General features: G+C 53.4%; 1 protein-coding gene and 1 long non-coding RNA gene across 2 annotated transcripts; one reads left to right on the forward strand and one right to left on the reverse strand.

The window, feature by feature from the left end:
• Positions 1-3,220: 3,220 nt before the first annotated feature.
• On the reverse strand, positions 3,221-26,970 carry IGFBP5 (insulin like growth factor binding protein 5). Its single transcript, XM_010122716.2, has 4 exons — positions 26,089-26,970; positions 8,333-8,559; positions 8,036-8,155; positions 3,221-7,626 (listed from the first exon to the last, which is right to left on the reverse strand). Exons 1-4 carry the CDS (start codon positions 26,417-26,419, stop codon positions 7,495-7,497), a joined length of 810 nt encoding a protein of 269 aa, XP_010121018.2. The 5' UTR covers positions 26,420-26,970; the 3' UTR covers positions 3,221-7,494.
• LOC147600188 (uncharacterized) lies at positions 26,125-27,445 on the forward strand. The gene is made up of 2 exons (XR_015258948.1): positions 26,125-26,252; positions 27,041-27,445. It is a non-coding gene; the product is annotated as an uncharacterized LOC147600188 (long non-coding RNA).

Consider the following 27,445-nt stretch of genomic DNA (forward strand, 5'->3'; position numbering starts at 1 on the left):
TCTTTCCCCTCCCCGCTCCCCTGTGTTCACAGGACACATTTCCTGATGAGTCACATGCAAATTTGGGCCTGTTCAGCTTTTGTCCTGGGAATGTTTAAACAGTGGGCCAGACAAGTGACAATGAGATTTGGGCCTTTTATCGCTGGGTCCCAGTTGGATGAGTGCGGTGAAACTGGTGTTGCTTGTCAACTTGCCTGCTACGTTTCTGCTCCATGTCTTCCTGCTCATGACCTTGTGAGTCTGCCAAACACAACCATGCCCTCGAGTCCTCTCAAGTCGGTGTCTGGCCAGCACGTGTGTGGAGACCATCTCCCAGCCTGACAGCAGCTGTATTTGGTGGAAAAGGGAGGTTATGTCCCACTTTGCTGGGCAGAGAGGTGGGCAAGGTGAATGCCCTGTCCAGCATGATGCTCATGGAGCTTCCTGCACTGCCGTGAGGCTGTGTAAGGGCAGTGGTTTCCTCCTCCTTGAGCAGGGGAGCAGCTTTGCAAGAGAAGATCCCTCCTACCCAGCACAGGGACCTCGGGGACCTTGGCAGATGCTTGGGCTATAAGGAAAAGGGAGCTCTGTTCTTTCCGGCTTCCGAACCCTGGTATTTCAGGGGCTTCTTGAGTTGTCAGTTGCATCCAACTGTGCTGCTTATTAGCTGGCAGATGGACCTGTTCTCCATGAATCATCCAAGCTCCTTTAAGCATTTCACTATGGTTTTGGTCTCCTCTGCATCCCATGCAAAGAGTTCCTTGGCTAAGTGGGGTGCTGCAGGGAGAAACCCTCCATGGGACCCTTCAAGGGCTCTCCCCTTTGCTTGCTCAAGGAGAGCACAATTTGAGCCAGGCGAAAAGCCAGCCTTGCTGTTTCTGTGTGAAGTCTTTGCCCAGAATGGGCTGCTGGGAAGGTGCAGGGAGGCTGCCTGTGGGATCGGGGCTTGGCCGAACTGTTCCACTCATCGGGCCGTGGAGACAGGTCCCTTGAACGTCCTGCACCTTTTCCCAGTGTGAGAGGTGCTGCCTAAGGGACCATGACAGCACAACTCAGAGCTTGGGACACCACAGGAAGACAAAGAATAACAATAATAATAAAATAATAATAATAAAAACCCCATGCTACTTTAAATTAAAATTGCAGCATTGAAGGAGAGGCCTTGTGTGGCCCTGACAACCAGCAAAAAGGTGACTTGTGGTTTCCCTATGGCCTCCTTAAAGGAAGAGAAAAGCACTGGGCTACTTCCCCATCTGTTTTTTCCTACCCCATGCCAGTACTTTCAGTGGGACCAACGCTGGCTGAGGAACTGGGCAGTGGCGGGGAGCACCAGGAAAATATGTGGGCACAGGATGCAGTGAGCACATAGGGCAGCAGGGGAGGACAGCCGGGATGGAGGGTGGGAAGTGAGCTGGAGAGCATGGGAACAGGAGCAAAGGTAACATTTAGTGCCATCCTGTTCCGTGGCTCAGGAGATGCGGTGGGGGTGATGCCAAGCAGCACCACAGGCCATGAGGGTGCTCATGGCAGGTGCTGCCCAGGGAGGGCTGGGGGCGGCAGAGGGGACCGAGCCCAGAGCCCAGCCATGCCTGGGGACGCCCTCCGGTTGAAGGGCTGGAGGGGACCAGGAGCCCTCGGCCCAGCAAAGGGAGCTTGCAGCTGGCCAGGCTCCTTGCAGAGGGGCAGAGGCACAGCAGTGAGGCAAGGGGAGCAAAGAGCTGCTGGTTAGGTTTCCCCCGGGTTGCAATGTGGCCTTGGGGGTTCTGTGTGTGCATGCGGGGGTTTGATGGGTGTCACTGCTTGCATCCTGGCTCTGGGGGTTTGTCTGTGCTGGCTTTGTGCCTCCTGGGCTCTGGGTAATGGAGCGTGCGGACTGGCATAGGGTCCCGGCCAGCTGCGCAGAGGGTGCTAGCCAAAACCCCAGCTGCTCTGCTGTACAGGCACAAAACAACCTGCACTGAGAAACTACAATTTTAATATAGCATAAAAATTATGCACTAGTATGATATAAACAATAATAACTAATATAAAGAAGATAATTAGTGTAAGACTGTATCTGTGTACAGTGATAGCTATCTATAGACATGCATATACCTATAGCCCGTGGATAGGAGCATGGTTTACTAGCCCACTGTCTTGGGGAAAAGAGCGCTAACTTTTTGGGTGCAAAGCCCGTTTTCAGTGCCTGTGTGGCTGAAAGCAGCACTAGTGCCTCCCTGTCCAGCAGCGCAGGTAGCGCAGGCAGCGCAGTTGGCGCAGGCAGCGCAGTTGGCGCAGTTACCGCGGGCCGGCTCAGGGCGCCCCCTGGTGTCGGCAGCGGCGCCGAGCGGTCCAGCCTTGCGGGGCGGTGTCGGGAGGGGGGAGCGGAGTGCAGCCCGCCCCGCCTCGCTCGCTCGGGGTGCCAGGTTTGGCCCCATCTGTGCTGTGGGGTGAGAAGGCCGTCGGGGAACAGGTGGCTGAGACATCCCTGGGCGATGCAAACAGGATGGCGGCGGGGCGGCTATGTTTTAGTAGGGGCTATGTTCCCAGTAGGGGCCAAAGATGACATTTTTGTGTCCCACTCTGCTCTGGGCACATGGGGTGATGCTGACAGCCAGGGTGGACGGAGGGCACGGGGAGCACAGGAGGTGGGAAACAAGGGGGTGCGTGGGAGGATGAAGGCTGATGGGGGCCGGGGCGGGGGGGGGTGGTGGTGGTGGGGGGGTGGGGGGGTGTCCAGATCCACGGGGCAGTGGGAACGGCCACCGAGGGCCACCATGCCCAAGGATGGCACAGGGATGCGCCTGCACACTGAGGCAAACCACCCCACTGCCCAGAGAGGCCTGAGGCTCAAGCACCATGTCTGATCCCAAACTATGGGGCTGGGTTTGGGATGGCAGCTGGGCGCTCAGCATCACCAGCAGCCAGGCACTCTCCCCTCATAATCCAGCTGAACATGGGTGTTGTGCCCCACTGCCATATCCATGCAAAGAAATTGCTAAAAATAATAGGGCAGCTCCGCTTTAAGGATGCTCTACACTCAAGCTTGCCATTCTATGCCTTAGCATATCCCTCCAGTATCAAAAGTTCTCCTAAATCATTGCCACCATGTTACTCCGTGCCCTGTATCTCCCCCAGCACCCCTATGGATCTGGCTGAGCCCCCCAGGGGCACAGTGCGACTGGCCGGGGATGCTCGGGGCCGGAGCAGCTCACCGGCCGTTCCCCGGCAGGCAGGCACTCTACGAGGGTCAGGCACAAGCTAACTGAATGCATAACTTTATTAAATAAATGCTTTGTCATGAGAAAAGACAAAGATCAGAGAGTAACATAAATTATAAGTTGAATAAATAGTATACAGCAATCTTCACTTTTTAATAAAATGTGAGATTTTTTTTTTTAAGTACAAAATGCTAAACAGAGCATTAAGCTCTTCTTCCATTGTCAGTTTTTCACAAACTGCTTTTTTTTTTTCCCCACCAGTAAGATTATGAGTATTTTTTGTTTACTGGAAAAAAAAAAAACACAACAAAAACAAAACGAAACGAAACAACAGAGCTACCGTATGTATGTAAAGCTATAAAAAGCTACCGTAAAATGTGTAGTGAGTATTGCTTAAAGATAAAACCAGGCAAGAAACTCGGAATCTGTGTGTGTTTCAACAACTGTGTTACAATGGTGGGTAACGTGCGCGGTGACGTCTGTCCCGGTGGCAGTGGCGGGGGGCTGGGGGGACTGGGGAGGGGGGCGCAGTAGGCAGGGCTCCTAGCCAGGGCCAGGACAGTGCTCTGGAAGCGAAGTGAACTGTCAGTCATTAAATATACAATGCTCCGTTCGGGGAAAAAAAAAATCATCAACAAAAGGAAAAAAAACAACAACAAAAATAAAGTTTTCATGGGGAACGGGAAGAAAAAGAGAAGGGAGGAGAGAGCAGAGAAATAGTGCAAAATGCTCTTGTACTAGTGGTTTTCAAAGTCCACTGCAGTACAGACAAGGGGTAGCCCAGCCGCTGAGTGCTGCGCCCCAGGGAGATGTCGTGGAAGGGCTGTCCTTGACCCCGTGCCATCCTTGTCCTCTCCTTCCCAGCCAGCATCCCAGGTACCAGTGTGGGCTCGGTGCAAACACCATGGCCAAAGACCCCCGAGCCTCGAGCCTTCTCCCCGATGCACAAATTGCCAACACTTCCCCACATCCCTTGATTCCCCCCGCCGCTCGCCCAGCCCTCCCCAGCTCCCAAATCTGTCCCTTTTGGTTTTCGCATCCCAAATGCAAATGGGTGCTGCTGGGTGCTGAGAACGGGAGCATCTCATCATTGCTGCCCCTTGGTGGGGGGAAAAAAAAACCCCTCCTGAAGCTGCTTTTGCCCCCACGCTCCAACCCCGGTCCTAAACATTAGTGCAGCCTGGAAACAGCCTCGTCCTGCCGGGGAGCCTCGAGGGAGCGGGCGGCCTGGGGGTCACTTGGTGCCATGTCCCGGGAGTCGAAATGGCTTGGGGAGGTGGGGAGTGAAGGTGGCGCAGCCCCCTCCTTGCATCCTCCTCCCTCCAGGTTGGTGGGGACAGGACAGGCAGTGCTGTCCCAGCGCTGGGTGTATAAGAGGGAGGGAGGCTGTGTGGGATAGATTTTGGTACTCTGGACTCCCAGGGCCATGGCTGAGACTCAGGGAGAGGTCAGAAAGGCTCCCTGCATCCCCCTCCCAGTGTCACCATGGTGGCCGTGTCATGAGACCACCAGCGGGCCCCCTGAGCTCACCCTCGCCCTGCAAGGTCCATGGGGAGCTGCGGTCCCTCTGCCCACTCCCATCTCACCCCGGCGGCACATCTCCTTTCTCTGCAGCCAAAGGCTTTCAAGTTTTGGGAACTCACACAACAAAACAAACAAACAAATGAACAAAAAAGCAAGAAAGAGGGACACAGAAGGAGGGAAGGGTCCTGGGGAAGGTGGTACTGGCCTATAACAGTCAGGAGGTTTTGCAGGGGGATTGGAGAGCGGAGGAGACAGGGACAGCATCCAGGATGGTGACCAGTGGCCCTTGGGGTTAGCATGGGCTCCTCCTCCTCCTGCTGCTGCTGTATTCACCTCATTCTCCACCCCACCTTCACCACACCATTAACCCACCACCCTGGTCAAACCGACCCTGCTCCATCAGCTCTGCAGAGCCCAGAGGGGTCCGTCCCTCACCCCCAGCACCCATCATGCTCCCCTCCAGCAACACAGGGGTCACCCTGCTCTGGTAGGTTTTTGGGAGGGGCAGATCAAAACTTGGTGGCACCTTCCCTTCTTTTCAGTAAGGGAGGATGCCTTGCTCCCAGCTCCAAACATGCCCCACCAGATCTCTGTGGAAATCCATCGGCAAAACTCGCCCCTACCGAAACTCCGAGGGAAGTAACTGTGGGGCATCCAGTCCTACCCTCAATCAGGACAAGTGTCCTGGTGGGGGGCCCACGGGGTGCTCGGGGAGCAATGCCACGCCATCGGAAGCTATGAGGGAGCCCGACTGATGATGGAGAGGAGTTTCCACCCCTTGGCGTCAAATCACCCTTGGCGAGGACCCGGTGGCACTGTAGACCCCCTTTCCTCCCTGCCCAGGTCCGGGATGCTCAAAAGGCCTTTGGAGGTGCAAAAACCTTCCCCCTGAGATCAGCCGTGTCCTTCGGCCAGCGCCAGCTGCTGGCTCCAGCCATGGCAGTGGGATGTGGTCCCAGTGGGTGCGTGTTTGCCCACTGGGACCGCAGCACCCAGACCCCACGGCTCGCTTTCCTTTCCTTCCTTCCCTTCGCTGCAGGATCTCCTCCCAGCGCCAATGTTGTGGAGACCCTTGTCATGGGGAAGCAAGAGGCAACAGTCCCAAAATCGAACATAAAAATTAAAAACAACAAAAAAAAATCAAGAAGGCAGCCAAGGGCTGTCCCAGCACGTCTGAGGCAGTAGGTCTCCACGGCACGGTGGCTGCTGTCACTCAACAAGGAGCTGGGTCCCAGGTTAAATGCAAGGGCCCGTTGCAGGATCTTACTGCAGGGTGGCAGGAATCAGTCATGGCAACATGAGCAGTATCCTCAATGTGAAAGGATGGAGAGCGGCGTTTTCCAATCCATGGGGAAGGCTATAAACCAGCCTTATCAAAAATCCAAGACAAAACAAAGTGTAGTTTTTTTTTTTTTTTTCCCCTGGAGCAAACCACTTTTTGGCTGTGAAAATAAAAATAAAATAAAAATAAAAATCTCCATAGTTGGTCTGTTGGTCTTCCTCGTGATGGTGAAGGGTGGTGAAGAGTCTTGGCCCTGATCCCCCTGTCCCCATATAGGGATGCTTCAGTCTGGACAGCGATGGACTGTCTGCGGGGTCGGCTCGGATGCAGCCTTCGGCGTCAGCGGGGCCCTGATCCCGCAGGCACAGATACTCCTCCATAACTCCTCCTGTGCTTAGTCTGGCAGGTTATTATTTTTTCGGGCGGGGGCAACATCTCTCCTCTTGCTTACAGGTGAGCCCTCCAGATTGCAGGTTTTGAGGTGAAGTTCTGCAAGGAGGAAAAGCCACGTCTGTGCACACGCATGCTCACACACAGAGGTGACAAATGCTTCCACACCTGGACGGACAACAGCCAGAGTCCTGCTTGTCCAGGAAGATTTCTGACCTTATGCTCGAGGGGAACCGGATAGAGAAGGGTATCTTTCCTTTTTGGATGATTTCTTTTTGATGTCCACGAATAATTCTGGGGGTAGTATTCATGTCGTTGCAGGAGCTGTGTTTCCCTCCCTGGCACATCTCCAGACATGAAGACAGCAGTCCCACGCCTCCTCCCAACACATCAAAATCTGCCTGGATGCGGGGTGGTCGTTCGAGACTGAAGTCAAATGAAATCGACTGGAGTGAGTCCCAGTGACGTGGGGAGGAGACTCTGGAGGGCTGCAGCGAGGAGGGGTAATGCTGGTGGCTGCAAGGTTTTCTCTCAAGACCCTTTATAAAATGACTGGCTAACCCCATCAAAAAAAAGAAAAAAAAAATTAACCTGCCTGAAACCCCTACTGGAAAATCACCAACTCGGAGAGCTTCCTACATCAGGATGGCCTCTGCTTGCGGCAGGGGGGCACGGGTGGCACTGGGGAGAGGCACGGGGAGGCAGCGCGGCCGCGCTGGTTTGTTTCTGGCTCTGTCCTTTCCTTGCTGAGTCCTTGTTGTCAAGAGGCTGCTGTAGATTCCGAGTCCTCAGTTTCTTCAGGGTTTGTTTTTCTCTTTTCTTTTCTTTTCTCTCTTCTTTCTCTTCTTTTTTCTCTTCTTTTATTTTCTCTTTTCTTTTCCTTTTCTCTTTTCTTTTTCCTTTCTCTTATCTCTTTTTGCTTTTCCTTTCTTTACCTTTCTTCTTTCTTTCCCTTTATCTTTTTTCCTTTTCCTTCCTTTCTCTTTTTTCTTTTCCTTTCTTTTTTTCTTCTTACATGAGATGAAAGGAATCGGAGTCCCGGGGCACAGGGAGGTGCGGAGGGGAGGGTGGAAGGGAGCCTGGGTAGGTAGTGATGGGACGGAGGGAGGGGATGCAACTTCACTCCACGTTGCTGCTGTCAAACGCGTGGCACTGCAGGTCTCCGCTCAGGTAGTCAGTCCCTGGCAGCTTCATGCCGTATTTGTCCACGCACCAACACAACCCACGCTTCCGGCCTCGGGAGGGCTTGCACTGGGGAGACAGCCAAGAGCACAGATCAGGAGATGGCCACCAGCCTCCACGTGGCTCCCTCGAGCTGGGGATCAGGATCAGCCCTCCGCTTTGCCATTTTCACCCCAGCGATGCAATCCCCTAATTAGGACCTAGCTCCTGCTCTCTGCCTTCAGCACACCTCCATCTCCACTGCTACTCCAGCCCAGGGTTCTCTGACTTTTCCTCCTCCCTCACCAACTCCTTCAGGATGCTCACCTCAGGCTGGATGGTACTCAGAGCCATCAGCAAGGCCACCCACCAACCGTGCCTGAAGATGCTCGCAGCAATCTTCCCACCAGCCCAGCAGAGAAAAAACCTCCATCCTTTCCACCCAGGGCAGCAGATCCTCCCTGGGTGGGAAGTATCCCTGCACGGGGCTCTTTCTTACCTGCTTCCTCTTGTAGAAGCCCTTTCGGTCGCAGTTGGGGAGGTGGACAGCACGGGGGACCATCCGCTGGCTGCTCTTGAGCTCCTGCAGGGATGCCTCCATGTGCCTGCGGCAGGGGCCCTGCAAGCGGGGAGAAGATGGAGTGTGAGAAGGGGAGCACCTTGCAGCAAGCTTCCAGCTGCAAATGCCCTCAGGTCCCCTGTCCCCCGCCACCAGCATCCACTCCCCAGGGGGGCAAATCCTTCCCGCAGCCCCCTGCCTGTGGGACCCCTGCGGAGTGAAGGCAAAGGCACCCACCAGCTCAAACTCTTGCCGGAGCTCAGGGATGACGACGCGGGGGTGTGCTGTGTTCTCAGCCATGCCCACAAACTTGGCCAGGGTCAGCTTCTTCCGGCGGTCCTTCTTCAGGGCCTCAGCCTTGAGCTCAGAAAGGCGCCCGTGCTTGGGCCGATAGGCCTTGGGTGGGTAGGTCTCCTCTGTCATCTCTGACGTGGTTGGCTCCTCATGCTCTCGGGACTCCCGTTCTGGAAGAGAAGAGGTACCAAACCATCAGGTCTCCATGAGCTGACTGGGGCTTGCTTTTGCACAGAGCCTCCTGCTTGACCTCAGAAGACATCTCTGCACCAGGCAGGATGGGAACGAATGACCAAAGAAATCTCTTTCCCAGCTGCTGCCTACAGCTCTGGCTTTAACCTGCTGTGTAGGACCTGGCATGGCTTTCATGTGACCCCCGAGCTCAGGACAGGAAGGTGTCTGAGGGCATGGAGAATTTGGGGGTCAGAATGAGGCCCTACGTACAAGGCCACCATCATCTGCTATGTTTCAGTGGAGAAGAACTGGTGAGAGGGTTATCCCGCACCCAGAAAAGACCAGATGGCATACCAGGGGCAGAGAAGCCCCTCTTTAGCCATGGTGAGAGGATTAAGTGACAAATTCACATTCCATCCTGCCTTGCAGATGCAAGAGCAAAAGCCAGGGATGCTTGAAGATGAGACAACTCAAAGCCAAGGTAAATCACACAGCAAAGCCACTGTGCAGTTGGGCAGACACTTTGGCAGTGACGTCGAAGACACGACTGACAAGTGCTGGGATCTCCAGGGTCCTCAGCCCACAGTCCCCTGCTCACAGGACCGAACCAGCCCCTGTCCGCTGGCAGCCACCGAACAGCCAACAAAGCCTGGGGTAACACTGCCAAGTCGTGCTGCCTGACTGTATCTGTCATCGTTGGTACCGATGGCACAGGAGGAGGCTCTGCCCACAGCAGTCACCTTCCCGTACACCCCCCGGATCGCTCCAGCGTGACCTGTGCCGGCAGGATGCAGCCAGGAGCCCTGTGTGGTTATATATAGGAGAGAGCTGGTGAGAGTCTAAACTTAGATGACTTGTGACATTTAGTACAGCCACTGGAGTCAAAAAGAGTTATTTCTGGAATAAATTTGAACAGAGTTTAAGGCTCCTGAGGCTCCCGCTCTCCCAGCCCCTGGTTCCCAGCAGCCCTGCGCTGACGCCAGGTTTGTGCTGGGGCTGGCAAGCAAGCACAAGGGAACCCACTGTGTCAGGGGCAAAAAGCATCAGAGCAGCTGAAATCCCTCACCCCACGGTGTTTCCCGCGACTTTGATACCAGTGAACCTGGCTCATTCCCTCCTGCAACCCTATGGTGAAGATAGCAGGGCACCAATTTTGCCCCTCCTTGCAACATAACTATTGAGACCAAAGCAAAAGGCTCAGGATGAAAATAAAAGCAGATAAACCACCTCCCAACAAGGCAAACAGGAGTTTCCCTGCAGACCAGCTGCTTCCTGGAGCCCAGATGCACCCCAGAGCAAAGCAGGATGGCTCTGCCCCACCAGGCTGCCCGGGGACACCTGGTGAGGGGGGACGGATGGGGTGCTCAGCGGCACGTGGCAGCACTGGCCTGTCACACACCCCCTCAGCGGGATGGCCTTGGAGGAGGCAGAGGGAACAGGTTGGTCTCTGGACCCCCAAGTACCACAGCTGCCAGTCTCTCTTCCCTCCTTGCCAAGGCAGACCTGCGCTTTCCCAGGAAAACTGGAAAGTTTAACACAGCCACTTATTTATTAAAGTAGCACTTTTTTTTTTTTGTCTTTCCACAAGAACAGAGCTGGGTCAGCATCCCAGACTCAGCACCCTCCTAACTGCCCACAGCAATGTAAATAACTCCGTGCACCATCAGCGGGACTCACACGTACTCCCAGGACAGGACCTTCTTGCCATTTTGCCCCATGATGCTCTTATGCTTGGGGTTTTTTTCCTGCTGCAGGACTCAAAGTCCCACCAGGGTCAGGGCTCTTCTATTACAGGGGGATGACAGACAAGGGATAGGGAAGAAATGGATTTAATTGGGAATGATCTTGTCCCTGAGGAAATGACACAGTAGAAGCGCATTCTTTGCCACAAAGATACTGCAACTGAAGTCTGAAAGAAGACCGGAGACACCGGCAGTGACTAAGCCCTTCCAGGGCAATGAAATAGGCTGTGATCTGTCCCGGGAATCCCCTCTGGCACCGACTGCCAGGGCTGGGCAAGGCAGAGCCAGGGCATCTCCCTGGGCTGCCCTGCAGTAATTAAGGGGAGGGGAGGATTCACACCAGTGCAGGCAACCCTACAGAAACACCAGAAGGGCACAGCTCATTACCTCTGCAACAACAAATAAGAGAGGCACAGCTACCTGGGCAAACCTAAAATAACAAACAAACCAGACAAGGCGGCAAGGATTCAGTCAGAAAAACAGCACGGGATGTCCAGTCCCCAGGACTCGCGGCGCAGTGGGTGTTTGCAGGGGCTCAGCCCACTCCTACGGTCAGCATCCTGACCCTCTGCAAACACCTTATTTCTCTGCTTCCTGCAAGCTGTCAGCAAGCCAGAGCGGGCTGGGAGCTGGGGACTAATATGGAGCCCTTTCGGCAAGGGGAGGTGGGAGCCACAGCAGCCCAGCACTCTGCAGAGGGAGCCAAGGGTGGGTGCACACCGAAAACTGCCCAGCTCCCAGCCCGAGCCCAGTGCTTCCCGCAGGGCCGAGAAAGCTCCTAGAACTGACCCCCTTTGATATGAACAAGACAATTTTGACAAACGGAAGGGCTGAGGTCTCTGACACACAAACTCCTGACAAGCTCTGAGAAGCTGGTGAGGGACCTTCCCGCTGCCAACAGAAGATGGAAAGGCAGAGCCCAGGCAGGCAGCACCCACACAGTCCCCTCTCTTCGCCTCCTGGCCAGCTCATCCACATCAACCTGCAGCTGCCCGCTGCAACCGGGACCAGACACCCACGTCAGCATCTTCAGAGCCTGTGCACCCGCCTGTCTATCCTCACCCACCAGTTCATTCATTAACCTCTGCCACCCTGGGCTGGCTCGTGGCAGGCAGCACTGGCACCACTCTGCATCTGCTCCAGACGAGACACCCAGTTTCCCTGAATGAGCCCTAATTGTGCCTGTCTGAGACTCAGGAAGGAGGTTGGAGTTCCTCCTCCGTTGCTGTCAGGATCTGGCCCGCCACACAGCCCCTTCCCACCTACGCCCATCCACCTTGCCAACCTGGTGACTGGGTTTCAGGCAGGCGGCTGTTTGCAGAGGCAGAGCACGCTACATCTCTGTATTTTGGCTATGGGCACAAGGGATGGGCAGGAAGGCCCTCCTCACCTTGTCCCCAGCTGGGGGACAGTGGGAAGCAGGAGGTGGGTGGCTCTCACATCTCCATCCCTTCTCCCCATTCCGCTGGAGGAGGTGACCTCTCAGCAGAAGTGTCAGGCTCACTGGCCACACAGAAGAATGACACTGCTGGCCAAGCTGAGGATGCCTGGATAGCCTGGAGGTGAGACCTGAGCTGTAGCCAGCTCAAGGAGATGTTGACCCTAGAGCCAAGGCAGGAGATTGAATTCAACTCAGAGCCACTCCATGGCTTTGTGTCTGGTCTGATACTGCAGTGCCCATGGAAGACCAAGGGAAAGAGAGGCGAGCGTATATGGAGATGCTCCTGACATCTATTTGGAGAAGCTCCTGACGCATGTCAGGCCAGAAGGACTGTGCTGTTGATGTCCTAATCTATTCAGGTTTCCATGAGCCCTGGCAGGCAGAAAATACCCACAGCAGAGCATGGGCTGTTCTCTGCACCAGGGTTGAGGGCTTAGTGCCTTCTCCCAGCTCCAGGCTGGCCAGTGGGAGCTCCCTAGCAGAAGCCACTTCCAGCCCTTTCACCCTGCCCCTACAGAAGGGACACAGAGCAGAAAAATACCAGGCACAGTTTCTGGGAAGCTGCAAATTGCTCCTGTCCAGCTGCCTGCTGTCCTTGACAGACATCACCCAGATGTGTGCACCTTCCTGTACCTGAGCCAAAACCCAGCCTGGGTGCTTCTGTGCTCCAGACGTTTGGGACACGTGTGAGGTCCCCACAGGGTGTGTGTGTGTGTACACAGGTGGGTGTGGGGTGTGTGGGAACACCGCCTCCCTGCTTGCTGACATTACAGAGCGCACCAGGAAGTTTTTTCCAAATGGCTAGGAGGCTTGAATTTTCCTAACACATTTTCACTGGTTTCTGGCAGGAAGGTAGGAAAAGTATCTATTGACTGCTGCTGCTAACGATCCGTGCTCGTTACATCCACAGTCCACTGCTAGAGGACTTGCTGTCCTGTTCACCCCCCCCCCCAAAAAAGCCACAAGCACCTAAGAAGGACAAGCACAACCACAGCACAACCTTGCTAAACAGCCCTCTTGATTACTATCATGTATATTATTATTTACAGCATGAGCACTAACACAATACATCACTTAAGCAGGAAGATGTTGGAGAAAGACATATCAGGGATCTCAGTTAAAGCTCTAGCATAGGAATGACAGTAAATACCACTGGTGGAGACCTTGAGAAGTTGCCCAGTCCTTCCTCTGATCCCAGACTGGGCCATCTCTGTTGAGAGGTGCCCACTGCAAGATGAGAATTCAGGCTGACACTACCCAGGGCTGAGACACTGCTGGTTATAAAGCAGCAAGTCTCTCCCACTGAACAGCACAGCGCAACAGTGCACAATGTCTCCGCTGTCCACCGGAGGTGGATTTACCCCCAGGATAAAGTGCCATCTCCCACTGTGCCCAGAAGGGAATATCTTCAGCTGCAGGACCTCACCTGCTTTTCCAATGGGCTCCTTGTGATTTTGGGCCTTGGCAGCAGCTTTCTTTGGAGAAACCCAGTTTCTGACCCATCGTTGCTTACAATGTGGTGTTTTCCAAACCTAGCTAGGTGATCTCTGACACCTTGGCTTTCTTTTTGGGGGTAGGGACAACATTTTGGAATCAGACACCTAGGCAGCTGATGCTCACGATGGAGAAGGGGAAAAAATTTATGGGAGAGGCTGGGGGAGAGAGGGTGGGATGTTTCTAAAGTTCCTATCGATCGGGACCCTGAAGTGCTAATCAGAGCCAGATCCAGACACTTCCTTCGAGCTTCACCCATAACAACAGCTCCTCGGCACAAACAGCTGCAGACTCCTGTCTACGGCCGCTCCATTATCTGCCCAGCCCCGCGCCAGCTTCTTACGTCTTCCTGCTGGACTTTACATGCACACGCAGGCAAAGGCAGTGATGCTGAAATCAGTGTTTGTCTTCTTCCCTGTACCTGCCAGAGGGACAAGATCCTCCCATTTCTCCTTCCTTCTCCATCCTTTATGGTACCGGTTCTTGCCAGGCAACGTAAAGCAGCTTCCCTGGGCTCCCTGTGGCTGGGAGAGGAGGAATGTTGGTGCTATGCCTGAAAACAGCCTTTGCACTTGCAAATCACGTTAGAGATGTACCTACTTTTCTTCAGATTGAGTCTTATACAGGAGGTCTGTGCTCAGGTCCCTGGCTGGTGAAAACCCCCATCATGAATTTCCCCCAGCTGCCCTCCCCACTTGTCCCCACTCCAGAGGAGGGGATGTGCCTGACCTATGCCGAAACCTCCTGGGATGGGCAGGCAAGATCCTCCCCAGCCTGGACTTGCACCTGTGACCATGATGGGAAAATAAAAATCCCCCTGTCCTGGTCAGCACACAGGGACAGCTGCTTTCCCAAAATGCAGACAGGGAAGGGATAAGGCAGGAGGGGAAGGGACGCAGAGCGAGCAGGGTCATCTCATCTCGCACCCTTTGGCAGCTGGAGAGCACAACTGAGCAAAAGCATTCCTGAGCTCCCTGGAGGTCATCGGGATCAGCCCAGACAGAAGGGAGCTTTCACCGCCCTAACGAAGAACAGCTCGTTTCTGTTCCCAGCGCCGGCACAACCCCACGGTGTGGCGGTGAATGACCCCCTGCCCCACGTCACAGCCCCGTGGAGTCGCCTCAGGCACAATGCCCAGGGCCAGGGTCACTGCTCCGGACCACCGCCCTGGTGAAGTCAGGCGGTGATCTCAGGTGGCCGCCCAGCCCCAGGCCGTCTGGCACACACCAGAGGAGAAGCAGCCAGGGCCGGGAACGCAGGCTCCAGCCAGTCCCTCTGCTAGCCCAGGGCGTTGGCTGCCAGAGAGCCAGCTGCAATGTGCCTTGGACCTTCGACGAACTTTTGTGCTTTGGTGGGGACTCAACGGCAGGCTGGACTGGCGAGGGAGCATGTTGGTGATGCTTGCAGGCGATGAGAGACTGGGAGGAGATACCACACACCGAGAGGGACAGAAAAACAGCAGCCCTGCTTGGACAGCCACCCCACCTCCCCCAAGTCCCAGCAATGCGCAACAGGCATTTACGACAGATCCGTGTCAACTAACGCCCGTCTGCTAACACAGAGGTGTCGGGACTTTGCTGGATGGCTCAACTCCATGTCTAAGTCATTGCGGAGATGCTGCACTCTCCAAATTTTGACTAGCCCCATCATTTGTCTTGGGCACCAAGTTTAGGGTGGAATGACAAATCTCTGGAGGCTCCAGTCTCTGCTTCCGTGACTCCAATGGTCTCACGTAGGCTTCCAAAGGTCTGAAGTTAAGAAAGATAAATACTCTGCAGTAGTGGTCCCCTTGCAGCCTGTGGTGCAGCTCTCATGGGTGGCAGTACCAAACGGTTTTATAGGTACAAAAGCAGTGCTAAGAAAACCCAGACCCTATTTCCTTCACTGGGAATCAAGTACTTCAATGACTGCTGAAGGCAGCAAATCACCTGTGTGACTTGCAGAGTGCAAGGAAGCCTTTAGCTGTCAAAGCATCGTGGAGCACCACAAAAACACCCACTTCGCCCCACCATGCCCAGTCCCCTACCAAAGACATATGATCAGAGCCCAAATGGTCCACAGCCCAAAAGCCACACAAGCTTTTGGAAGAGAGCTCTGGGGTATCCCAGTGCCTTAAATCCCTGTGACAGCATGGTGAAAGTTGCTGGGACCTCATTCTCTTGTCCCACAGAGACACCTTTAAAGAGAAGGATACGGATCAGTAGGACCAAGCTCAGAGAAGAGATGGAAAAGCAGCCAGAGGGCTGGAAGGACTCAACCCTAGGTTAAGACTTATCTCCATTCTATTAAACCAAGGCCCAGTAGGATGCTTGTGAACTGCTAAGGAATACCTGAAGAGCCTTGTAGAGCAGGGATGGATGGCAGAGGGATGTGCTATACTGTGATATCTTTTTTTTAAAGTTTTGGTTTTGTTTTTTTTTTTTTTTTTGCTTTGCTCGACTAGCCTGGAACAGCAGCTCTTTCTCAGGAGATTTTTGTCTCCTCAGCAGAAACCTGCGGATGCAGATTCTGCTGCATCAGCCAGGGCTCACCTGCAGAGCGTGAATATCAGGTGCTTGGGCTGCCCCCAGGTTCACATAGGATTCATGGGAAAGGGAGATCATCGTCCTGATGACCTCGGTGTCCTCATACAGAGCTGGATGTGGGAGAGATGCAGCTCAGCATGTGGGAAAGGAGCTCTCAAGGGAACTAGCTCAGGTTTTGTTCTGCTCTGGAAGTGCAGGGCCTATCTGTAGGAACGGATCTCTGGGTCAGCACCACTTCTCCGCAGTGCCAGCCAGTGCCTCGGAGGTGGGAGAAGTACGGCTATGGGAACTTTAACTGCGTTGCTGTGTGCCAAGTGATACTTTCCTGAGCTGCCCTTCCTTGCTGCAGCCACAAAATAAAACTCCCCGGGAGCAGCTCTCTAGAGAAAGGAGAAAAGCAGGTTTAGAGATGGGGAGCTCCGTGATGCAAGCTCCTCCCTACATGTTGTTAGCTGCTAGGTCAGCAAGCTCCAAGCATCTATGCTGTGCTGGAAGAGCAAAGCTGAGATGCACAAGCAAGGACTGGGGCTCAGTGTTGTCTTTGACCTGCCTCTTTCTCTCCAGAGAGCTCCTAAATCTGGCTATGATCAGTTCTCAACAGAGGCTCGGGAGCTAGCAATGCAGATACAGGACACACCAAGTTCAGGTGAAGGTCTGGGCCTGTGGTGGACAGGCAGTGGCCAGAGACTTGCAGTTCCCAGCAACAACCATTTCAGTGCAAGAGGGAACCCAAAATGTCTAATCAGTAAAAGAGCTGGGAAACTTTCCAGAGTTTCTCCCTCCGGTAAGATGATGAACAAACATCCATCTATTACAATTAAATTATTCCAACATGTGCCATCTTGCAAAATTGCAGGCACTCTGTTTCCAGATAACTGCTTGTTATCGGCCTGACATTTCCTGAACAAAGTTATCTTCCAGGGAACTGAACTGGCAAGTGGAGGGGAAGGAAATATTTCAGGATTAGATTTACATCAAGGAGCTCCTGTTGCTGATGCACTGATGATAGGAAGATAAAACATATTTCCTTCACATCATTTGGAGACTACAGATGTTCCATATGCTGAAACTGCAGAAGAAACTGAGAGCTGAGTTGAAGAATGACCCAGAGAAATCTAAATAAATCATCTTTCAATATCATAGTGACCAACACATATTTTTTCTTCCTGGAAAGGATGAAATCATTCCGTCATTCTTAGTCTTGCATCTTTTCCAACAAAGCCACCCTAGCGGCAGATTCCATCGGTTGTAATAAAGGTGGCAAAAAAATGACCAAGCTGCCAAGGAACTAAGAGCAGAAAAGAGCAAAGGAGGAAAACTCAGGGAAGAAGACTGTATGACAGGCATGTGGAATAATGTGCAATTAAGAGGAAATCTCTATATTAAAGGAGATGATCCTGACAAGAGGATGTCCTACCAGAGGTGCAGCCATTACAGCTTATGCTAAGCTCTCTGGCCTGCTTATGGATGAAGGTGGCTTTTGCCTTTTTGCCAGCATTTAGAATCTGATTTAGTATCATACCGAGCAGAAGCTTTTAACAACTGGCCTACTGGAACTGAATCTGGGAGAGGTTGCTCCCACTGGAGGGTCGTGGTCTCCATCACAAGATCCATCCTCACTTACATTATTGAGGGTGTCTGTCAGCCTCAACAGAAGCCAGTAACTGGAAGAGCCAAGAAAGCCAAACCCTTTGCCTGCCCCAGAGAGAGGTGAAGGCACATCAGGTGGAGTCTGGAGATGCACCTGTGTCAGGTGCTGGACGAGAACTGGTGCAACACCACAAGTATTTCAGGCATGCAGCTGTGATTGCAACCTCCAGCCTAGCCTGGATTAATTTCTAGGCCTTCAGCCTGACTTTCACAGCTCTGCCTTAAACCAGATGGAAAAGATCTGTGAGATCATCCATTGCTCATCTCTGTGTCAGCAACAGATGACACATCATCACATGTACCCTCCGACCTGACTTTTACGAGCTCCGAGTGATGAGATTTCCACCTCTGCCCTCAGGACTCCCTTCTGCTTTCTTAATGGCTTCCTCTCTCAGAAAGCCTTCACCTGGAGTAGGCCTGGCCATTATTTAATCTCTCCGTCCACATAAGTAGTACCGCAAACAGTACCAGAAGTTTGATGTTCACACTCTAACAACACTGATAAGCAGATACTCGCCCAAGCTTGATCCTAACGGATGACTCTTGTCTCTCCCAGCCACTTCCCTCCTTGCACCGTACCACTGCACGCGCTAACCAATTCCCTTTGGTCCAACACGATGCAAAGATGCTTCTCAAAGTTAAAAAAGTATCACAGGTCCCTTGATGGAGAAAAGGGTGCAGACCTCCATTTTGGGTTCTGAAATTCCAAGAAAGTCAACTGATCACCCGTTGCCACAAGGCTGGAGCCTTTCTGGAATTACAAAGTCTCTGTTGCACTTTGCTTTTTTTTCCTGAAACCTCAAGCTGCTTCTGCTATTACAAAACCAAACAACCAAACACTGAAATGGTTATGAAATGATGTGGTAAAATTTCAGCCATTTCTGCTATTTCTTCAGAAAAGCAGGAGTCGCAAGTGAAAGCCAAGTGACTGTATGTCACTTTGTGTTTAGCCGTTATTAAGTCGTATTAAGACATACATGTGGCTGTGGCAGCACCATAATTGACTGCTGGACAGGTATTACACATGCAGTCCCTCCCTAATAAAAGTTTTTTTTCTTTTCCAGCATCTCCTTTAAATTAAAAAGTGAAAGCCAGGTTCCATAGTTGTTCACTGGCTTATTTAATTACTACATTTTCATTATTAGTCCAACACATAACATCTGATTTCTTAAGCATGAATAATAAATAGGCCTGTTGATTCAATTGTCTTCCGAGGATGAATCCCATCTGAATTTGAAAAAAGAAAACATTTCTACTGGTTTTCTACAAAAATAATTATGACTATTGGCCAACTCTGCCCCCAAAGTTACTTTTAAGACACATTCCCTCTCTTGTTTAGCTAGGGGATCATTTCCTTCAGTATCTGTTAGGATTACCTTCTTGCCCTTAAATAGCAACCAGACCAGTTATCTCCATCAACATAACAATTATCTCCATCAGTGAGCCAGCTGTGTCCATCCAACAAGCAAACAAACCAAACTGCAATAACAGCCCTCAAGGCAGGCTGCTGCTAAGAGCTTTCCAACCCTACTGAAGCCAACAGCCTGGCTTCAGCTTTGGCCTCACAGTCCTTCGAGGACTGCTGCGGTAGCTGGCTCCCACGAAGGGGATTAGGTGCCTGAAAGCCTAGGATGCTTTGGGCCTGGCGAAAAAGGTGCTCAGCAGCCTGCAGGATTAACCCCTACCAGGCTAATAGGGAGCGACTGCCAGTTTGCCTTGGGGGGGTATCGACAGCCCATTTCCACATCCTGCATGAAAGAGGCAGTGCCAAAGGGGAAAAATGATGGGAATATCAGAGGGGTCTGGAGAATGAGGGCAATACTGAGTGAAAGGCTTTATGCAAACATACACAAGAAGTGCCTGCTGACTCCATAACCATAAACTCAAGGTATCTTCTCAAGGTTTAGCCTGTTGACCAGAGTCTCTCTGCAGACAGGGAGGCTTGGAACTTCCTGCAGGCATCGCTTAAGGCAGTTGTGGTCTCCCAGCCTGAAGCTGATGGTTAAAAGACATGGACTGATGGGCAGTTGGTGCACTTGCCCTGGAAAATTCATAAACAGACAGGAGATCCACCAAAATGTGCTGAGAAATGGCTTCCTTGAGAGCAAACCTGCCCACATCAAACCACCAAGAGTCCCAAATTTCTGCAAACACATTACACCGGCTCCTGCTGGGATTAACTGTGAGGAGTGGATTGACATACATGCTAAGGGGACCTCAGATCACTAGCATCAAAGAGCCACCTCATACCCAATCTCTTGCTGAGAGTTGTCTTGGCTACACAGCTGAAGGAATAGAGGGTCTCATGGGGGGAGCAGATGGGGGATTTCACTCCTTCATCACCAGATGTGATGCAGCCCCTTCGGGATGGGAGGAGGCATCAAGCATGACTCGTGCCTGGAGATCTCAAACAGGCAGCCCTGGGGCCCATGTGCGCCGGCACAGCTGCCACCCCACTCCATGACCCATGGGCAGCCCTGCACTTCGCGCTGGGGAGACCTGGCATGGAGGCTCTCGCCAAATGCGCCTGGAGGGTCTGGGTCTTAGGAGATCCCAGCACAGCGGGCGGTAGGCTTCCCTCTCCTCCTTGCCAGCAGAGCCTCCTCGTGCTTTTGGCTCCAGCTGTCCTGAGGATAAACAGACAGTATCTATCTTTTTATTTGTTAAAAATCTCCTTACAAATGACTAGGTGCCTATTATACTGGCTGCCAGTGAGTTCACCCAGACCAAACTCCTTGGATCACCTCTGACCTCTGCAGGCACCATGTCTTCAAGGACCTGCTTCCTCCTCCTCAGTGTTGGAAGTTGTTTCTCCTGCCCTTAGCTTGCCACGTGTCAGCAACTTTGCCATATTTTCCCAATGCAGTTCTTCTTTCCCAAAGGTCAGTTGTTGCTGCCTGGGCAAAAAGAAGTTTGCAGGATCTCGGCGCACTCAGTGCTCTTGGTGCTATCTCCTCCAGGCATGTGTCCTCCAGCCCTGCCATGGCGCAGGAGGTGGATCTGCAAGCCACAACCCATCTGCACCTTTGCTGGGATATCTCTCAGGGTACTTCACTAACGTAGACTTAGTCCACCTGGAAAACACAACCCACCTCCAAACACGGGGGTGAGTTCAGATCTACACAGCTGGCTGAGAGGAATATCTTGCCTCTGTCTCCTCCCTTGCCTCCCCTTGTTTGATATGCTCACCTGCTGCATCCCATTTCCTCAGTGGGACGATAGGGTGGGCCGATCTGTGTACCAATATCTGATCCTGGTGCCAAAACACCGATGTGCCAGTCAACAGCAGAACCGCTGCACCTGAGAGAGGTTTCTGTGTGCTGCCTGGAAACCATTCTGCCCCCAGAGCCAAAAATGCTCCGCGTGTGTGTCTGCACACATTAAATGTTTGTGCAGGCGTGCGTGGGCGTGTGAACACGAGTACATGTGTGCGTACGTTCACATGCGTATCTTTCCTCTGCATATTAATCCTGCTGCTCTGCAGCCCACATCGAGGGGCAGGCGTGTTCCAGCCAAATTCTCCATTTATGTCTGACCTTGAATTTGCACTACCAAGTGCTTGGTACAAAAACAGGCAGGATTTGCTGTGCCATGGGCCCTTTTATCTCCCCTGTGATTTAGCACAGGTGAAACGAGCTGCAACTGTTCTTAGCGGCTCACCGGGCCAAGCAAAGGAGGAGGAACCCTGGAGGGGCTGAGGTTCCTGCCCCCATTCCCAGACTGCTCCTAGGCTTTCCAGTTTGGCTGAAGAGTGCTGGGAACCGCCACTGCTATAACAGCTCCCGCAGCTGCTCCTACATCTGCGACGCTTTTCAATCCAGCACGGGCAGAACTTTCAGCAGACGTTAGGAGGAAGCAGAGCACTGTGCTCAGCGCGAGGCAGCGCCTGCTCACTGGTTCTCCTCCTCTCCTTCCTCCCAGCTGCCCTGACACGCGTGTGCTAAACTATGCGACAAAAGAAACCGGGGGCTGTCTTGAAGCTGGCACAAAATGGACCTGAGCTCTCCTACCCCTCTCTTCTGAGCCTGGGGGACACCTCACGCTGTGATCATACAAACGCACATGACTCTGCTCAGGCCACCGACGTGCCAAAGCCGTGACGGTCATCTGGATGCAGGATGCTGGTGCTTTGATATTGACTCAAGGAAGCACACAGCTTTCCTCCAGCACCCCTCAGGTTGGCAGAGGCTCCCATTTAAGGCCAGCCCCCGTTCTCTGCTGCGGTGGTATCGGCTCCGGAGGGGCTCCCTTGGATCCCCTGGAGCGGGTCCAGGCTGACAGCAGCGTGTGGGAGCTCGGGACCTGCTCTATCCCTCATGCATGCAAGCACAGAGCCACGTCTTTTCTCCGATGAACTTTGCTGGCACCCGGCAGGAATTTCATTTGGATCAACTATTTAATATTCTTGCTCCTTCCTTCGAAACCAGGCTGCCGAAAAATCTTTCCAGCCAAGGCCCCTCCTTTCCTGTTTGAACCACCTCATCCCTCCCTCCCCCGTACACACGCACCGCAGAAACCCGGCTCTCTTGCTGGCACCTGATGGATTTCACCCTCTTTTTTTTTTTTCTTTAATATATCATTACTGTTGTTGAAACTTCAGATCAAAAGAAAAATGGAGATTGCCCTGTTCTGGATCTAAGGCTTTGCAGGCCTGTTGCTACTAGCTTTCGCCTTGACAGCTCGGGAGCTGCTTTGCACAAAGGACCTGCCACTCGGCACCAGCCGGGTCCCTTCCCCAGCCACACAGGGTCGCAAGCCGGCGCGTTCCAAGCGCCCCACTCCCACGACCCCTGCCCTAACCCTCGCCTTCGCTCCAGACCTCGGAGCGGGGCTGCCCACCTGCCCCGCCACATCCCCGATTGCTCACCCCTGAAGCCCTGCATCCCTGAACGGGGGAGCGGAAGAGCACGGGAAGGAGAAACAGGGTGGGGGGGAATATGTCGGATAAAGGACTGCACCGAACATGAGCTGCAGGAAACTTGGGCTCGGCACTCCTCCTCTGCCTACTTCCAGCTGACGCAGCAAAGACGATTTTCTTAGGGCTAATTCTGCAACCCCCCCCTTTTCCCCTCCTGGTTATCGTTGGCTCACGGTTTCGGGAGGAAACTTGCCAAGTCTTGCTCGTTTTCTAGAAAGAGAGCAGGAATGAGAAAAGAGAAGGAAATATTTGACAACCTTTGTTTTTCCACGAGCCTTTTTAGGGCAGCAGGCTCCAATCTGTGCCCTCCGCTCCCCGGCGCTCGGCCTGACCTTGCTGTCTCAGCAGGAGGAAGTCTGGCGGGAGCACGGAGGAGAAAAATGGAAAGACGTAGTGTATTTCAAAGGAAACCTAAACAAAACAGAGAAAAGCCAGAATCCTGCAGCCTGTGCCATAAATGAAGCTCATTCATGTTTTTTTACCAGGAACAGTCAATTACAGCCACGATGTTTGGCTTTCGGAAAAGGACAGTGTCTGACTGCTGTGCCAGGAAGGACTACAGGGACCGTCCCGTCAGTACCTACACATCCGTCTGCTTAAAACGAGCCTTACCAAAGCCCTTTAATCCCACACTTGCTTTCATTTCCAACTGCTCAACAAACCAGCAGCACATTCTGCCTGGTAGCTCCAGTGTTTCTCCGTACCACTGTGCCCAGTTTACAGATGAGGAAACTGAGGCATGGTACCCGGGAGCATCTTATCCCCAGGCGAGACATCTGCTCTAGAGCAGAGCCAAGCCCAGCCTCCCAGGCTCGCGTCTCCACCTTGACTATAAGGAGGAAAGCATCTGCGATTTTAAACTCAGCCAGCGCAAGAGCAGAAATAGATAGAAATGCAGTTTGATCTCATCCTCGCTGCTGTCACATAGTTTATTTTGCAGAGTGCTGATTCTTTCTCAGCGGTTTGCAGCTCAGGGCCAATTTTGGTCATTGATAGATCGGAGGGCCAGGCCAGCTTCCCCAGCGCACGGTCCCTGCGCTGCTGGCCAAACTGGCAGAGGCCAGAAAGTTCAAGTCAAACTTAATTTCTTTCCTTGCCCCGTTGCTTAGAAACACGCCTATGAAAATATACTTTGTTCTCACACGCTACCAGTTGAATGCCAAGAGAGTTTTTCCCCTCTCCCATCCTCAGGAATTCCTGATTTATTTTTTATTTCTTTTTTGCAACCGTGCAAATCTCAAGAGGAGCCTGCTGGTCTCCCGTGGCTCCTTCCAGCAGCCTTTCCTATCCAGGCTCATCTCCCGGCTGTGAACAAAACCCATCGAAAAGAGCTCCCTGCGGCGCTCAGGAAGTCCAAACTGGAAGTGCAGGTGGTGCTGAGGGGGTGGTTTTGCAACAAACCTGCAACCTCTTTCCTGTCCCTCTCCTTGTTCGTTCAGCAGGTGCTCCCCATCCCAAGGAAACCAAAAGTAGTGACCTTATGAGGAGACCGGCCAAAGTTTTCACGCAAAGCACCTGCTGAAGGACCAGTTTCCTTGGGAGGAGTGGGCAGGTGGAACAAAAGGAGATTCATACTGGGCGCCAAGCACCAAAGCTTTTCCAGGTGCCTTTGGTCTGCACCCTCAGCCCCACTCTCCCAGCCCACATAGCTTCGCCTTCCTGACCACACTGCATGCCCCCTGGCCGCGCGTGCACACGCGCAGAGTAAATAAACACCGGGGATGACGCGCTCCGGGATATTTCACATAGCTCTGCTGCCAGCGGGTTATTGCCCGGCTTCCTGGGCTCCGCGGCAGGAACGCGGCTCCTGGCTTCACCCTCCCCGCCCTGCGCAGGTCCCCTCCAGCCCTCGCCCCTTCCAGCTCCGCGTCAGAAAACCAAGCTCAGCTTTGCTGTTTCTGGCTGATTTTAGGGGAGTTTGGACCTGTGTTTTCATTTGGGGGTGAGGGGGAAGTTACGCAGAACTGGTTTTGCTCGTAAGGATGGAGCGTAGCAACACAACCACTGCCTGCAAGCAGCAAAGGGGAAAAAATAATAAAACCATCAAGATTTATTAGGTGCTAGAAAGGAGAAACGGATTCCCATTGCGCGGGTATAAGCAGAAGCTTGCTAACAAGCAAAAATGACTTTTTCATGGACCAAAAAAAAGTTTGAGGCTTGCTTCTGGGGTTTTTTTGGCAAGTGGTTCCCCGGTCCCCTGGACGTGCAGACGTCCTCCCTGCCTCCCCTTCACGCTGTGGCAGAAACACAGATGTACTTGGAAGAATACAGGGAAAGTGTCCTTGCACAAGCTACAGGATCCAGAACTGGGAGTTCAACACGCGCCAAAGTGAAGGAGCGCTTTCTTTCGTGCTTTTGTCACGTGCAAGGTGCAAACATTTCAGAAGCTTGGCTTCGCACCGCTGCTACCATGCCAGCCCTTATGCTTGCTTTTAATCTGTTCTTTCTGATTATTAGCAACACCGTCGTTATTTTTTGCCTTCACAGATTCCCTGTCCCTCATGCACCTGCACCTCCCTGGGCTAAAACCCACTGCCCAACAAAACAATGGGCAGCCAGGAGGAGAGGGCTGGCACGATCGCAAGGAGAAAGCTGGAGGCTGAGCAACAAACCTGGGAGAGGGCTGAGGAGTTTGGGGATGGGGTAGATGGTCGCAAGGAGGTGCCCTCCCCTATGTCTCAAGGTGCAGAGGCCAGCTCAGGCCCCAGGGCAAGGTGGAGGACATGGCGAGAGAAAGGGGTCAGGGGGAGGGTGAGGACAGGGATGCAAGAAAGATGTAAAGGATGCAATTGGGGAAGGAGTGGGATGCAGCTGTGACTAATAGGGTGCATCTGGGAGGTGTGGGAGGAAAAAGCTTTCAGTTGGGGATGGGACAGCCCAGAGGTGATGATGGAAGGTGGTGGGGGGGTGGGGTGGGTGAGTGAAGCTATGAGATGATGCAACAGGAGGTTTGACCAGGGCATGGATAGAAAGAAGGATGGGAAAAGCAGCAGGGAGCATGGAAGATCAGCTAGGGGGATGGAAAAGTACCCGCAGAGATGGAAAAGCAGCTGGGGGGGATGGAAGAGCAGTCAGAAAGATGGAAAAGCAACCGAGGGGGGTGGAAGAGCAGCCGGAAAGATGGAAAAGTAGCTGGGAAGGTGGAAAAGCAATAGGGGGATCGCAGAGCAGCCAGGGGAAGTTGTGGCTAGGGCTTGGAAAAGCTGCTGGTGGAGGGGATGGGGAGGGGAAGGAATGGGGAAATAGCTGGAAAGATGGGAAAACAGCCGGGGTGTGTATACGTGTGTGTGAGAGAGAAAAATCAGGCAGAAAGGTGGAAAAGCAGCCAGAAAGATGGAAAAGCAGCTGCTGCTGGTGGAGGGGAATGGAAGAGCAGCCGGGAAGGCAGAAAAGCACACGGCAGGGGAGGGGGGATGGAAGAGCAGTTGGGGAGGGTAAGGATGGAAAAGCAGGCGGAAAAAATGGAAAAGTAGCCGGGAAGGCAGAAAAGCAAACGAGAGCACGGAAGAACACCTGGGATGACGGAAAGGCAGCCGGAAGGATGGGAAAGCAGCCGGTGGGAGGGAGCAGAAAAGCACAAGGGAGGCGGAAAGGTGGAAAAGCAAGCGGAGGGGCATGGAAGAGCAGCCGGGAAGAGGGGAAAGAAGCGTCCGGTGGTGGCGGCGGGGTAGCAGAAAGCGGGCGGAAAGCTGGCAAAGGGGCCGGCGAGGCGGAAGAGCATCCGGGAAGGACGGGGGAGGGCGAGGGTGACTCACCGGCCTTGGCTTGCTCGCGGTAGCTCTTCTCGCTGAGGCAGACGGCGGTGCCGTGCAGCAGGGCGTGCAGCGGCTTCTCCTCGCCCTGGCGCGGGAGGCAGCGGAGCCCGCGGGCGCAGCGCTCGGTGTAGACGCCGCAGGGCTGCCCGGCGGGCAGGGCGCAGGTGAGGCAGCAGCCGCAGCCCGGCTCCTTCACCAGCTCGCAGCCCAGCGGCGGCGGCGGGCAGAGGGAGAGGGCTTTGCCGTCGCAGGGCTCGCACTGCACGAAGGAACCCAGGCACCGCGACAGCCCCGGGCAGGCGCCCAGCAGCACCAGCAGCCGCAGCAGCATCGCGGCGGGGATGCTGCGGGGGGTGGATGGGGGGGGGGGAGGCGGCGCTTGCTCTCCGCTTGCCCCCCTCGGGGGCCAAAAAAAAAATTAAAAAATTTTAAAAAGGGTCGGAAAGCCCAGCCCCTCTTGCAGGCGCCCCGCTCTGGGGTGTATTCTTGGGGTGCGAGGCCCTCCGGCTTTTCTTTTGGCGTTGGGAGAGATGGGGCGTCTACGTTTGCTTTTTGTCTTTCTTTTTCTTTTTCCTCCCTTTTTCTCCTTCTTTCAGCTTTTTCTCGCCTCGAAACGGGGGATCCGCGCCGCGATCCGCGGGAGCGCAAAAGGAGAGGGGGAGGGAAGAAAGGGGGAAAAGGGAGAAAAGCCTGCGGGGGTCGCGCAGGCTACAGGTTGCAGGGGGAGGCGGGGGGGAGCGGGGGGGTATGGGGAGGTGGGGCGGCGATTTCACACACTCACGCACACACACGCGCACGCTCTTCCTAAAGGGCTGGGAAAGGAGCAAAGTTCCTTGAAAACCAGTGTCCTGCTATTAATGCATCAAAGCAGTCGAGAGCGGGGGAAAAAAAAAAAACCCAGGAGAAGGAAGAGGGGATGCAAAGCTCCCCTTCCCTCTCTCTTCTTCTGCAGGAGGAGAAAAAGCCTCTCCCGACGCAGCGAGCTGCTGGGAAGCTTGGTATGAAGCAAAGATGTGTTTCGATCGGCTCTGTTCAACCCTCCCGCTTTCCTCTTCCAAGATTTGCAAAGGCAAAAAAACGCAGGGGGGAAAAAAAAGCCAAAAAAAGGCAAAAAGAAAAAAAAAAAGAAAAGTTTTCTGCAAAGTTGGAGTGTTTTGTTGCAAAGTCTGCAGAGGAGCGGTAAAAAACCGGGGGAAGGGGGGGAAAAAAAAGAAAAGAGAGGAGGAAAAAAAAAATCCACTTTGTAGATCTCCCAACACTTTTCCCCTGGAGAAGTTTCTAAAGAGACTGAATACTGCAGAACAGGCTGTCTTTTAAATAGACTGCCCCTGGCTGCCTGCCAGCCCCTAGCTGCAAT

The sequence above is a fragment of the Chlamydotis macqueenii genome, chromosome 6, assembly GCF_036417535.1.
Source record: "Chlamydotis macqueenii isolate bChlMac1 chromosome 6, bChlMac1.mat, whole genome shotgun sequence".
In the NCBI taxonomy this organism is placed as follows: Eukaryota; Metazoa; Chordata; class Aves; order Otidiformes; family Otididae; genus Chlamydotis; species Chlamydotis macqueenii.

Excerpts from the sequence above, each read along its gene's own strand:
- IGFBP5 (XM_010122716.2), bottom strand. The coding sequence starts at position 26,419 with ATGCTGCTGCGGCTGCTGGTGCTGCTGGGCGCCTGCCCGGGGCTGTCG. Across the intron at positions 8,156-8,332 it reads TCCGGCAAGAGTTTGAGCTG|GGCCCCTGCCGCAGGCACAT; the intron begins GTGGGTGCCTTT and ends CCCCGCTTGCAG. Across the intron at positions 7,627-8,035 it reads GCTTCTACAAGAGGAAGCAG|TGCAAGCCCTCCCGAGGCCG; the intron begins GTAAGAAAGAGC and ends CTGTCTCCCCAG.